The sequence below is a fragment of the Schistocerca serialis genome, chromosome 6, assembly GCF_023864345.2.
Source record: "Schistocerca serialis cubense isolate TAMUIC-IGC-003099 chromosome 6, iqSchSeri2.2, whole genome shotgun sequence".
In the NCBI taxonomy this organism is placed as follows: domain Eukaryota; kingdom Metazoa; phylum Arthropoda; class Insecta; order Orthoptera; family Acrididae; genus Schistocerca; species Schistocerca serialis.
The window spans coordinates 691,917,754-691,932,579 of record NC_064643.1 but is presented as its reverse complement, the minus strand read 5'-3'; the positions used below and the strand labels follow the sequence as shown (position 1 = coordinate 691,932,579).

At 42.6% G+C, this 14,826-nt stretch overlaps 1 protein-coding gene across 1 annotated transcript in view; it reads left to right on the top strand.

Moving 5' to 3' along the window:
- The first annotated feature begins 2,319 nt into the window (after nt 1-2,319).
- LOC126484312 (general odorant-binding protein 70) overlaps nt 2,320-14,826 on the top strand; it is a 162,129-nt gene continuing 149,622 nt past the window's right edge. The window contains exon 1 of the mRNA XM_050107749.1: nt 2,320-2,448. Coding sequence (XP_049963706.1) covers nt 2,383-2,448 — 66 coding nt within the window. The 5' untranslated portion in view covers nt 2,320-2,382. The remainder of the gene's footprint in view (nt 2,449-14,826) is intronic.

Sequence of the window (14,826 nt, the reverse complement as noted above, 5' to 3'; positions counted from 1 at the left end):
TCAAACGGCTCTGAGCACTATGGGACTTAACTGCTAAGGTCATCAGTCCCCTAGAACTTGGAACTACTTAAACCTAACTAACGTAAGAACATCACACACATCCATGCCCGAGGCAGGATTCGAACCTGCGACCGTAGCGGTCGCGCGGTTCCAGACTGTAGCGCCTTTAACCGCTCGGCCACCCCGGCCGGCGCCGCGAGAGAGGCCTTGTGAATCACGGAATAGTCTGCTGCGTCCGAGAGCGTACGTTCCTGAAACAGTCCTACGAGTATCAAGAAAAGACCATAAACGTAAAATTAAGGGGTTTCGATCTAACACGTAGCCTGACAGTGGTGCACAAAGTGCCCTCCGAAACACACCCTAAGGGGGCTTGCAGAGCACGTAGATACAGATGTGGAACGGGGCTGACATCATGAAATAACCTACTGTTACACACATATCGTAAGTAAGCATTTGTGGCTCGGTTGAGTGGTGTTAAGTTTTCGAACTTGGGTTGTGTCGAACAATATCACAGTAGTCAAGATTTAGTCGGACTAGAGACTGCACTTTGTTTTATTTGAGACGCAAGTACAGTGACGACCACCGTCGACCGCGACAGGGAATTCCAACTGACAGCGCTGATAGCACGTGATGCACTAAGGGAAGTACGCAAGCAGAGCAGAGAAGGATAGGTAATCATCGTAGCAACTGTGTGGGATGTGAATAGGGAAATCCACTGACGTAAACGACTTTGACGGAAGGCAGAGTGTTGTGGTCTGGCGCCTGGGAACGAGCATCTACGAAACGACAAAGCTGGTCGCTGCTTCGCGTGCTAGTGTCGTAATTACGTAAGGGAAGGCGTTGGAGGATATGGAAATGACGAATAGGCGACAATATGTTGGACGTCAACTCCCCCAGCACAAAACGTGGAGTGTGGATGCATGGCCGTCCTGTGAAGCAGGATAGGTGGCGATGTGTGGCAGATCCCCAGGGAACGTCTCAAACCAGACGAGTGTAACCCCTATGTTTGCGTGGTAGAGTAATGGTGGTGTACGCGTACGTGGAGAACTTGTTTGTGCAGCAATCGCCGACATAGTGTAACTGAGGCGGAACAAGCTGAACCAGCTCGCATTCGCCGAGGCAGATGGAAAACCGCCTAAAAACCATCCACAGACTGGCCGGACCTCGACACAAATCCGAAGGGCGGATTCGTGCCGGGGATGGGCGCTCCGTCCCGCCCGGAAAGCCGTGCATTAGACCACACAGCTAACCGGACGGGCTTTCTTATCCTTACGCTCATGCAATATTATACCGATATTCTCCACTGATTTTTGATGGAGCATTAAGCAGTTTTGGACAAACTGTTTCACAAAAATACCCTCTGATCTACAAAAATGGTTCAAATGGCTCTGATCACTATGGGACTTAACTTCTGAGGTCATCAGGCCCTAGAACTTAGAACTAATTAAACCTAACTAACCTAAGGACATCACACACATCCATGCCCGAGGCGGGATTCGAACCTGCGACCGTAGCGGTCGCGCGGTTGCAAATTGCAGCACCCTCTGATCTACCTTTGACTTCTTGGGGTTTAGGATGTCAAATCAAACATCTTTCATCAGCCCAGTTTCCAACCTTATTTTATTTGGCAACCTGTTTCAGCGTGTTACTACGCTATGTTCAGGCCCCTGACGGACGTGTAGGAAGATTCTATATCTGTTGTGATTAAAACAGGGGTCAGCAATACTGTATTACTAGATTTTAGCTATAGCGATCACTTCAACCATCATCACTGAGGTAGACTCTTCCAACACGTCTGTCAGGGGCCTGAAGATGATGTAGTAACACGCTGAAACTGGTTGCCAGATAAAATAAGGTTGGAAACTGAACTTCTGAAAGGTGTTTCATTTAACATCTTGTATCGAACAGCTGAGTCCAGCAACCATCTCTAAAAAGATGAATATACAGAGTTTTGGGGTTTAGCTCAAGAGCCAGGTTTTGTGCCCGTCGCTATAACGCGGAATGGTCGTTGTTCGTACCAGACACGATGAACTGATGCACGGGCTTAGATACAACTCGAAGTCGTCAACATATAAGTGGTAGACGGAGATGACATAACTCATACGGAGAAAAAGCAGTGCACCGAAGACTGACCCCTGGGGGACTGCAGAGAGCACGTGCTTCTCTAACCTACAGACGACTCGTTTACCCAGCAAGTTACAGAATGTGTAGTGTAACCGAGTACTAAGTGGGAGGGAGACGGCAGACAGCTGCCTGCCTTGTTACGCAGCTCGGTCTCCGGAGTCTGGCTGCCCCTCCAGCGCGGCTCCCCTCCAGCCACTGGCCTACTTGCTGGCGCGCTCCGCTGCAGCCGCAGCCGGCCGCGCCACAGTCCGGTGCAGCATGCAGGCCCCGCAGCTCGTCTTGGTCTTGGCGCTCTGCCTCGCTTCTGCCGCCGCGGTGCTGCAGGTAAGGTGCCACCGCTCACCACGGAGGGCATTCACCGCCTTAGCTGCGCCGAATGCAAACACTAAAACTGAAGTAACGAGTCTCTCGTTACCTGATGCAGCACTGGGACGTTGGACGTGTAAAACCTGCAATGATATCCATCTCAGGTTCTGATGCCCTCCCGATTGACCGTGCGATCTAACGCACGGCTTTCCGGGAAGGAAGGAGCGTCGGTCCCCTGCACGAATCCGCCCGGCGGATTTGTGTCGAGGTCCGGTGAACCGGCCAGTCTGTGGATGGTTTTTAGGCGGTTTTCCGTCTGCCTCGGCGAATGCGGGCTGGTTCCCCTTATTCCGCCTCAGTTACACTATGTCGGCGCAAACAAGTTCTCCACGTACGCGTACACCACCATTACTCTACGACGAAAACATTATGGTTACACTCGTCTGGTGTGAGACGTTCCCTGGGGGGTCCACCGGGAACACAACCGCACAATAGCCCTGGTTTCAGTGTGGGGCGGCGGAGGGGTGAAGTGGACTGCGGTAGTCGTCGTGGGGTTATGGACCACAGCGGTTGCGGCGGGGACGGAGCCTCTCCGTCGTTTCTAAGTCTCCGGTACAATACAATATACTATTTCAGAACAATGCCGAGTACAGACACATCGTTTCCCAGTTACGGGAAAAAGCGTAGGGTCTCTAATTATTTATTTGTACAAGGAAAGCCACATATTAAGAAAATGACCACCAACATGTTCATCAGAGTATTATAAATGTCACGCAGAAATAACTATCAGACATTCTGAACCTTGGCTTGAGTGGTTTTCCATACACATCCAAGAATATCATGTATTTCACGTTTTATGCAGGGCGGGGCAAATAAAAGTGGCCTGGGCGAGTGGTATACGAGTGAACACTAACGGAGGAGGAAAAGACGTATAGGTACTTTCAATAGGATGTAGCAACTGCCCACACAGCCGGCCGAGCACATTTGTACAATCTTCACTCCTGAGAGAGTTATATCAGAGGTCAGTCTGATCGCAGTCCTAGCTGGCCACTCAGGTCACCTGTCAGTGTGCGATTACTCTGTGTGGGAAGCCCTCAGATGGAGGATGTATCGCAACAACCGTCGTAGTCTTCATGAACTGCGGCAGAACATTTCGGACGAATCCTGCAGCAATTCGAGCAGTCCAGTTTCGATCCGCCTTCAGCAACTTTCTGACAAGGGCCCAAAACTGCCAAGAGATGAATGGTGGTCACTTTCAACATCTGCTGTTGTCATGTTAGTACTGTATCTCCTTTCCCCTGCTGTGTTTCTTTGCATCCTGGAACCCTGTTCTATTGGTCACTTTTATTTGCCCGACCCTCTGTTTGAGAAATATTCAAATTATTAGCATTGTTTTTCGTTGCAGATTTGAATGTTTGTACATGTAGCAGCCATGGCTACCGCTGGTTGGAACATCATAGTGCTCATACAAGCAAACTCCTGTTAGAAATAATATATATACATAATTGTCCCCAACGCGGAGTCTAAGTCGGACCCAGCTTCCCTTTTTTGACGAGTAAAACCTGTTGTCAGGTATGTAATCTGCAACAAGTACCAGAAAATGGTTAGGATCAATAGAAAATGAATCGGGGTACTTTTCAATGTACAGTCATATCTCATCCATTCTGCCTCCCTCTGCTTCAGTGCTGTGATCAGAAATTCTCGTCAAAATGACTAAAGGGAAAATATGTTCTTTAAAGGCCCCTTGACATTATTTGTACTCCCTACTACAATACTGCACTCAGTTCACTGCACAAAACTGTTCGAAAATAAATTCATGCGTACACATCATGTGATAAAACAAACAGTACGAGAACGAGTTAACTGGAATATTTAAACAAAAAAATCCATCGTTGGAATTGCAATCACGAGATGGGTGTATTTGTTCACGCTCTTTCCATTATAACAAAATATTTTCATTCGGCAATGACTGCGAATTTCACTGATGAAATCTGCGTTTATCGGTGAAGTAGTAACTTCGTCTTCAATAAACATTTCTACGTGTTTCACTCTCGTCTTCGTTTAAGGGCGAGTAAGATACTCGTTAAAATTTCGATTCCCGACACGCTGCTACTCGGCCCATAACCCGTGAAAATTTCATCAGCAAAACGTTTTCATCTGAAAAAACATTCAGTTTTCGCTATCTAGTTTCCGAAAAGCTGCACAGATACCTCTCGAATAGCGAAACTTTTCGTTTCAGAATTATTCAGTATAAATGTCTCTATTAAAAGGTGCTTACATTAGAATTTAATTTCAATAAATCTATTTGTACTGAAGAACTGAGAACGGTACAATATTAACATATAGCGAAATTCATCAACCGCGCAAGCTGAAACGACCAAATCTACATTCTTTCTCAGTCACTCTGCACACTCAAACGAGTTGTGGGCTGAAAAGGGGAACTGAAATTCAGTAACAGTTTGGACGATCTGAAGTCAATGGAAACATGAAAATATAGTATAATACAAAACATTCTTTTCAAAACTAACCGAACAGCTCAATCAATAAAAATAGCTCCCATGTAACAGTTTAGCGCCACTAGTTTTTGCATTTATGTGCATAATCTCCAAGAATCTTAGTGTTATTCTACCGTTGTATCACAGAAACTGATCCGAGACGTAACTTACACCAGAAATTACTGTTAAAAATTTAGAATATTTCTATTAACCTTCTTTTAGCTAACCAGACTTACATAATGTTGTGTTAACGTAATCAAACTTTTTTACTGGCGTTTTTTCCTGTCAGAAATAAATGTCCGCATTTCCATTAATTAAAAAAAACCTCTTGAATGCCACACTTTCATCGCCTCGTATCAGTTTTGGTTTTGGACCTTCCACATTCTTATAAGATTTGATTCCAAAAGGAAACAGTTGTGCCACATACTCCCAACTGGACCATTCATGTCTGAGGCTGAGTTGACCAACTGAACCTCTGACATGAATAATGCAGTCGAAACTTGAGTTTACCATCTCGGTCCAGTCGGAACTACGTGCATATAAAAGTGATTTTCGGGTTTTAACTTACATTTAATGAACTGCACAGTGACAGAAAACGTGATATGCGATAAATATCATCTGAAACTGACTGCTGTACCATTTACTACTTTCGACGTTCGTTTCGTACGTTCATTGCTTTCGTAATGTAGCTCTTACCCAATAATAAATCTTAAAATCTGGTATGTGTGGTACGGAAAATTATTACAGGTTACACAGAGATTGCTTACAGTTTCCTAAATTCATACCAGTTGTACACATGATCACAATTCTTTAGCCAGATTTCAACCAATACTATCACATTTTTTAAAATGTATTGCAGACTTTGTATCAGTCCGATTAGGACCATTCATTTCAGTGAAACCACACCCAGAACAGTCTCCCGAATGCCGATTACAATATTGGAAACACGTGTAGTGCAAACGGAGAAATATTTCTTTGGTTCGCAGTGATTCTGAAAGATCCCATTCAAGAAAGACACTCTGTATGTAGACTACATGCGTCTAAGGAGTAAAGGGACTCTGCACTTCTGCTGAAACCCCTTGTCGTAAGCCTGGTTAGCACTGACCTAGTAAGAAGCTGCTGAGTGTGTGCTAAACGGGCCACGAACCGGTTGCTCTCGGCGCGCATGACCCTCTCTCTCTGCTGGGATTGTGCGCCGTTCTCCTCGACATTCTCCCACTGTCTGTCAACACATTCCATATCTAACTGCATTTTCGCTCCATTTCATTACGGTAATGATGATGATGAGCGTATGACATTGGCGGCCGAGAGACCCCTCGCGGGGCGGTTCGGCCGCCGCTCCACAAGTTCTTTAACGCCACTACGGCGACTTGAGAGTGAATAAGGATGAAATGATGATGAAAGACACACAACACCCAGTCATCTCGAGGCAGAGAAAATCCCTCGCGGGGCGGTTCGGCCGCCGATCCACAAGTTCTTTAACGCCACTACGGCGACTTGCGAGTGAATGAGGATGAAAGACACACAACACCCAGTCATCTCGAGGCAGAGAAAATCCCTGACCCCGCCGGGAATCGAACCAGGGACCCCGTGCGCGGGAAGGGAGAACGCTACCGCAAGACCACGAGCCGCGCAATTCATTCTGATGGAATAATCATAATACTCACCACGCAGTTGTTTTTTTTTCTGAGGAAGAAAGTGTTTAAAGCGATGAACTCAGTAAACGGCGAATAGCTGAACGACGGAGATATTATCGTCTGTCTCGACTGAGCGGGTAGCGAGTCACAATGTATTCACTTTCATGATAGCGTTCGCGAATTAAACAAATGTCGAGATAAGATCATTACGCGATAACTTAGTGCATAAGGAAACGCAGCTCTGTAACCGACTCAGAGAACATCTAAGCTCCCTGACAGGCACGTAATTTTGTTTCTGACGGTCTAATCCATGAATATGCTCAAGGATTTACGTTCATTAGGAATATCGTATGTCTCGAACGGTGGTCCCTCTACTGAACTAGATGCCCATAGCTATCAGTAAGTCGGAAGTTTTCACTAATCAGAGAGAACACACTGACAGCTGCCAATGTAGAAAAAAACTGGGAGGTTTTATCAGCAGTTGGTCACCGTCTGCTGAGCACCAAATAATAAAAGTATGGTAGCCCAACATTGTTTTTCCTAAAGCTGAGGAATACTGCGATTTTCCAGCAGATTATTGTTGCACTTATCATTACGTCAGATGCCACATCTAGCTTCTAAAAGCACGGCAAACTTACCAGTTTCTTGAACTGCCGTCAATTAATCGTTATTATTTTTGTTACTTCAGAATGAACATTCAGTGAAGGAACTCATGCTGAAGAATCTGAAGTCCAGTGCCAGGAACAAGTTACAATTATTCCGGTTAATTTTCGCAAAAGAGTGCAAAAAATGGTACATTTATGACCGACACACAATTTCGTAGTGAAAACCTATGAATGACTGAGAACAATCGACTGTGAAAACATTGTCTCTCAGCCGCTATTTCAGCAACTCTCCTTCCGATAGCCAAAACAAAATGAGATCGTTAAACGCACAGTGTATCTGAGGGAGGTAAAGACGAAACAATTTCTAAGCCTTGGGTTTGTGAATCGCTAAGCACCTGAATTTTTCTATAGCGTCCCAAAGAAAGCTTGAAATCTCTGTAAGTGTGAGAAATTAACTAAATCTAATATAAATGATTCCATAAAATTTTCATACGCTCTGTCTTACTCGGTCTCAGAAACCACAACTACGGAATATATATTCTGTTTGAGTTTCATGACCAGTTAGTGTTGTCTAAAGCTCCCTGTCGAAACAAGTGATTTCTTCAAAGTTGACGTTAACGCTGACTTCTATATAATAAACCTTATGAGAAACGTACTGTGCCTTTATAGAGAATGTTCGAACCGAGATCAGACAAATTGTTACTACATTCTCACTTCAAACACCAGAACGATAGTGAAAGTACATAAATAGTGCTGGAAAAACTCTAAACTAATCGCAATGGTTCACTTTGCGGTTTACAAGTAAATGTCACGAAGGAAAAGAGCACTTGAGAGAACAATAGGCACTGTTCAGCACAGACACCCGCTCCGTAATTACCTGCCGCGAATGTCAAAACAGCTGACTCTCGAGGAGTAACAAAAACTTGTTTCTCCTTGTGTTACATCTCTCTTCCTTAACAACTGTCCCACTTTACGGTCGGCTGTACTCGGTGTGTAATTTGTATCCTCTTCTTGTTTCCCACAATCATAATTTGAACAACAGTCGTAGACTGCTGTGACCTAATCTCAGCGTTTACGACAGTCAGATTTCCAAGTAGTGATGTTTTTCTGTGGATGCACGCTGGCGAGCATGACAGTGCAACCACATCGTCACGCACTCGAGTGGATGTGGACGACTGCATTAACAACTGCTCTGCGGGTGACCGTATAGACTGCTTTCCTTTGTTGGGTGGATGACTGGGTCCGAATTGTGTCTGAAAGAAACGGACAGTCGCCGAGCAAGATAGATAAAAGAAAGAAAAAAAGCTCTCGTTTCCTTCGGTAAACATATTAAAAATAACTATAGTAGAATTCTTTTATCTTGGCGGCTCGCGCGTGCCCGCCCAGACGCGGGAGATTGCTGCGTTGCCAGTTGCACACGACGCACGCTCCAAGAGAAGCAGCGCCATAGTATAGTATAGTTCGCAAGCTTACGTTTAGGGGGGAGCGCGCAGTTTATGAAGTTAAGCCACCATTGCCGCATTAACCCTTTCGCTGCTACAGAGACGTGCTCCCCGCATTCCGCGCTGTGCGCGATTTTGTCACTGCACTGCTCGCCTGTGCTGACACATGGTGTTTCCGACTGCTTTGACACACTTATCATTCGATTCCACAAAAACTATTTGGCCCAAAAATTAGATTTTTACACATCTTCTTGACTGATACCTTCCCCCACTTCTTTTGACTGATTAAAGTGCTTTAAAATAAAGTCAAACGGGCCCAGTGTAAATAAAACTTTTATTACAGTCGCGATAGACGGAATATTTCTCAATATTAGATACGACACCTATGTGGTACTTACATTAAATGAGATATTGTTATATGGTAAATTTTATATGAAATTTAGGTACCTTGTCCACATTTCATTCTCAACATTGTGGCAACCAAAATCGACCATACGGAAAGTATACGCTATGGACTTTTACCTCTGCAAACTCTTCAAAATTTCGTGCAATGGTTTTCTACATTTAATGCTGCACAATAACTGGGTTGAACATAACAATATTAAGTCATTTATGGGGGAAGGTATCAGTCAAGAAGATGCGTAAAAATCTAATTTTTAGGCCAAATAGTTTTTGTGAAATCGAATGATAAGTGTGTCAAAGCAGTGGGAACACCATGTGTCTGCACAGGCGAGCAGTGCAGTGATGACAAAATCGCGCACAGCACGGAATGTGGAGAGCACCTGACTGCAGCAGCGAAAGGGTTAATGAAGAGACGAAGCACTAGAAATTTCAAAAATTGCATTCAAACGAATAAAATTCGTGAAGTAAGACACTTCGATATTGTTTTTAAATAAAGAAAATACTTAGCATCGCACAAGGTTTGAACTCCTTACCTTTCGCTTACTCACCCAACGCCTTAACCGTTATGCTAGCGCAGCTCGTCGTGCTATGTCTCTCCATAAGGACTCTAACAGGTCACACAAAATTCTGACAAACACTGTTGGTATGCCTATGAATTACACGTACTTCGTCGAAGTACAATAGGAAATAAACAATTACCGCTGTTGTTTATTGCGAAAAAGCGGTTCGTGAAATTGATACAAACACCTTTCCTTGCTATCGCCTGAATTAGGAGTCTTATTGCTTGTTTGGTTTAATTAATTAATAGAAAATGAAGCAATTGGTATAAAGAATGGTTTTTCCAAACTTTCTATAAAACAAAGTCTGCTATCAAGACATTGCTTTTGTTCTATTACTTTATTTATGACTGAACGCTTCTGAAACTGAAGACACTGGTCCCTGCTCTGCTCTGCAGTCGAAATCTGGCAACGTCGTTCTCTGTTCATTGTCTGACTGTATTTTTTGACGTCAGATGCGCAGAACGAACCTAAACTCGGCTGGCAACATAAATGACGCGCAATTTAGTGCTCATGCCAAACAGCATATCCTTAAGGTGGGATAGGACGTCAAACGAGCCGATGTGAAGCAAGAGAGGCACCACAGGACATTTTAATTTCCACTGGTTACACTTTAACAAATAAACTCATTGTCAGCGTGACTAGGAAGGATCAGGATTCACACTATATATACACATTTCTCCATAAGTAAGAGAGATTCTTCGACGACTTTCACGCATAATACAAACATAGTTACAGGCGTATGAAACTCCAGAATTTATTTAATTTATGAAAAAATGAATGAACTGTTATATTTTAAACTTCATGTTTATAAGAACTCAAATTTTATAGTTAATTATCTCAATTTTGACAACAGTTATTAATAGATTCTAGATAAATTCTAGAGTTTCGCACACCTGTACGTATGGTTTGTATGCCGTGCAAAATTCATTGAAGAATTTCTCTTATTTATGAATAAAAGTGTATCTACAGCAACAAATGCAGCCAACACCAAGTGAAAAAAATGATGAAATTTCACATGTAAGAAAAAAATTGTTATGTTTTTGATCTTCCACTGCTACGAGTGTAAATTCTGAATCCTTCCTGGTCGTGCTGACAAAGTCTTAGGAATTTATTTGTAAAGGTATAGACAGCGGAAATTAAAGTGTCCTGTGGTGCCTCTCCCGTTCCAAGTCGGCCTGTTTGACGTTCTACCCCCCTTAAATGAATACCTGATTTGAAAATTGCGCTCGGAGTCAATGCGTCGAATGGACGCGGCCGATACAATTGTCTATAAAAAATATTGGAGCACTAGCAGACCATAGCCAGAAGCAGGAAGACCTGTGAGAATCCGAGACCAGTGTAGCAATTGTCTGTTGACGCTCAACTCCAATAAATGTGATGTGATGCGTATAAATAGTCGAAGGGGTCCATGACCGTTCGGTTTCGCTATTGTTGATAAATCAATGGAAACAGTAACAATGCTACAATACTGTAAGCATGCGTCCGGAACGAACTGAAGCAGAATGACTTCCTAAAGCTATTTCTAGGAAAATCAGATGCCAGCCTGAAATTGAAAGGAAGAGTCGAAATGAAATGTAGCTTATCCAGAAAAGAAGTAGTTTACATGAGATTTGTGAATCCCAGCTTTGAGAACAGCTCATCTGCTGGGGACCCTTACCAAGTTGCATCAATAGACATGATGAGCTGCTTCGGAGAGCGATATACTTCGTCAAACATTGTTTAGTAAGGGCGGAACTTCGTGAAGTCCTTAAGACACTCTGTTGGTAGACGCTGAGAGAGAGGCATTATGCATCACGAACAGATTTAACGTTGATATTCCGAGTGCAGACGTTCCACGAAAAGGCCGTGTAACGCATTACTTTCTACCATACACGTCTCGAGAAATGTCCGTGACGAGAAAATGGGAGACATTAGAACTCATGCGGCTCTTTGTCGCTAGTTGTTCTTTACACGTATCATCCAGGGAAAAGGACATGACAGGGGCGAAATAATAGTCCTAGGCGAAGTACGCTCCCCTACATGTGGTAAGATGACTTTCGGACTCACTCTGAGGATGGTGGGACGCTATGGGGTCGAAATGTGAGTGGAAGAAATAATATTTACGCGGATGCATGCCAGAAATTCAATGGTTTACATAAAGTGATCTAAAACTTAATCTCATCGAAAACCAGTAGTAAAAGTGGAAGTATAAAATGTGGCAGTTCTTGTGTGCACCCATCTACTGTGCACATTGCCTACTTTGCTTCTTATGTGCTCATTTCCTCGATCGTCAGTTATTTTCCTTTCAAGATAGCAGAATGCCGTCACTTTGTGCACTACATAGTCCTGTCTTTTGATGTTAAGTTTGTCGTTAATCTCACTTTTGCTTGGCATCTCTCTTCAGTTTTCTCTTCATTCATATTCTGTGTTCAAAAACTGTTCGATCTATTAAAAGTATTTTGTAGTTCTTCCTAACTCACACACACTACGGCAATACAGCGGGAGTACCTTATCATTGATATATTTCCCACTGATTTACTTAACTGCAAAGGATATGTAACTATGGAACAAATTCACGGATCAGATTTCTCATAGTCTTCCTTTTATTAACACCGCGAAAGAAACGAACATAGTCAACGAGTACAGAAAATTGGCTCTCGTGAGTTTTAAATTTGCCGTTAAACTCACTTTTGCTATGTATTTTTCTTTGCTTGTCTCTCCATTGACACTTTATGCTCAAAAACTATTATTTGAATTAAAAGTGTCCTGTAATTCTTCCTATTTTACACAGATTACAACAATATAGCCGGTGTATCGTATCCTTGTTATAGTCCCCCATGATTGGTTTAATTACATAGGATATGAAACCATGGAACAAACTCATGGATCACATTTCTCATACGCTTCTTTTTAGAAATACCGTAAAGGCAACGAACACAGTTCGTGAGTGCAGAAAATTTGACCTCTGGGAAAACTCTCGAGGAAACTGTAACCGTTACAGCAGCGGGTTTCTCGGTTACGCAAGAGGTGTCATGGACACACGGGCGAGGTATACTTCGCAGCTGTTTCTTGCATAACAAGTAACTGGCGCCTATGTGACCATGTGTTTATTTTTCTCTTTGAACCTAGTCGCCCACTTGAGAGAGAACGTGACACAGGTTTCTTTGCATTCCAAACATCATGACAGGAAGAGCCTTCTTCGACTGTACTGTATGATATCATTGAAGATCAGTCGAATGAATTGTACACACACGGTAAATGTTTTATGTTTTAATATTTATTACTTTCTTTTTTATTATATTTATTTTATCATGGAGTTCTTGGGGTCTGAGTGTTGGCAACCATACTCACTTAGTACTAGAGGTTATTATTACATCATTCGCATATTGGGTATTTACTGAAGGATTTGCTTAATGATGTTTCTTCTTTTTCGCATTTGTTATATAGGGTGTCTCGAGACCAATGGTCAACATTCCGGTGTATGACACGAACGATCACTCGAAGCAAAAGTCTAGTAAATATAGGTTCTAAAACGCATACCTTAAGACCTATGAGCATACTTCACTTTCTATAGTGTGAAACGAATCTCTTGTACTACAAGCTTCTTGCTTTCCGTATTTTGAGTGGTGGTAGCACACATCAAAACAAAAATGTCAGTAAACATGGGCTCTGAGCTTCATACCTTAAGAGCTATGAGCACATGTTCATCTTCGTTGCTTTGAAGCACAACTCTTCCAATGAACAAGTCCTCATATTTCTTAAGGCATGCATTTTAGAGGCCATGTCTCCTAGAAATTTTTTTATTGTTTTGGATCGTAATACGAAAAGCAAAGAGTTGGCTGCAGAAGAGATTTGTTTCCCAGTATCGAAAATCAAGAACTGCTAATAGCTCCTGGCAGATATTATACTGTCTATATTTCCTAGGCATCTGGCTTCGAATGATCGGTCCTGTCGTATCCTTGAATACTGACCATCCCTCCAGGGACGCGCTGTACAGAATCCATTCATTTTTCGGTATCGGGTTCTCTAAGAAACTCTTATTAGCTCTGAACATGTGTAAAAATTCATCTCTCTTCATTGTTATAGTCTCTGAGTATCAACATGCCTCAATCATCCTTATACTGTTGGAGTCATTCAAGTCAACTAACGTTCTGGTATCTAAAATAAATTTTCATATTCACTCCACTAAGCTTCATTCTGAAAATTTGTGTTTCTGGAATATGAAATGAATTCTGATGTTCACTCCACTACGCTTCATTCTGAAAATTTGTGTTCTTATGTTCGATCATGAGGCTGCTTCCATTTTCCAGCAAAATTCAGAACTACCTCAAACCATATGTTTCCAGATACCTGTGTTCTCTCCTTATTAAAGGTTAGTGTTTCCGAAAACACATTGTCTACTGCACCTGATCGTGTTTCTATGATGTCCAAAATCGGTTCATCTGTTTATCAGTCTATTTTAATTAACTTGTTAAGTGTAGATTATGTTAAATAGTACGTTATTGAAATGGTATTTGGTACCAGTTTTTGAAGTCTGAGGAGGATATTGATTCACTTGGGATCTGTAGCTGAGTCACAGACAAAACTCACCCAGTGTCGTATCAAACAAAATGAAAATTTTTTATAATTTTAAAAAGACGAGGGCGTGCTGAAAAGGAACGCCTCCGGAATTTTTAATGAGAAAACTCTTAAAGCTTTTTGAATGAGACAAACATTATTAACAGTCTACATAGTTGTTCTTCACGTCTATACATTGATTTCTCAAAGTAGTCACCATGCAACGAACACGTTTCTTCCAATGAGTGACACGTTTTTCGATTCCATCTCTGTAGAATGTTTACCTCCGTTAATGGAGACGCGACCTAACCTCAGCTTGCACCGCTTCATCACTATCAAAATGCAGTCCTCGAAGGTGCTCTTAAAATCTTGAAAACAGCTGAAAATCAGTGAACTAAAGGCGTCCGATTTTTACAGATGTGGCACCATTGTACTGCTGAAAGAGACAGTGCTCCATGTGTGGACGAACTCTTCGAATTCTAAACTCGATTACACCAAGCTGCTTCTCATGCACAGGTATAGTCGCGTTACACTCCGCCTTACTACATGCTACAATTCGGAGCCCTCTAGCAGAGCGCTGCAGATACGTCCACATAAACGATAAAGTTGTAGAATGTTGGCAACGTTCATTGTACCAGAAAATTTTTAAGAGTTTTCACTTAAAAATTTAGAGCCTTACTTTGCAAGGTTCTGCTCTATCGATTATAATCAAGGCTTTA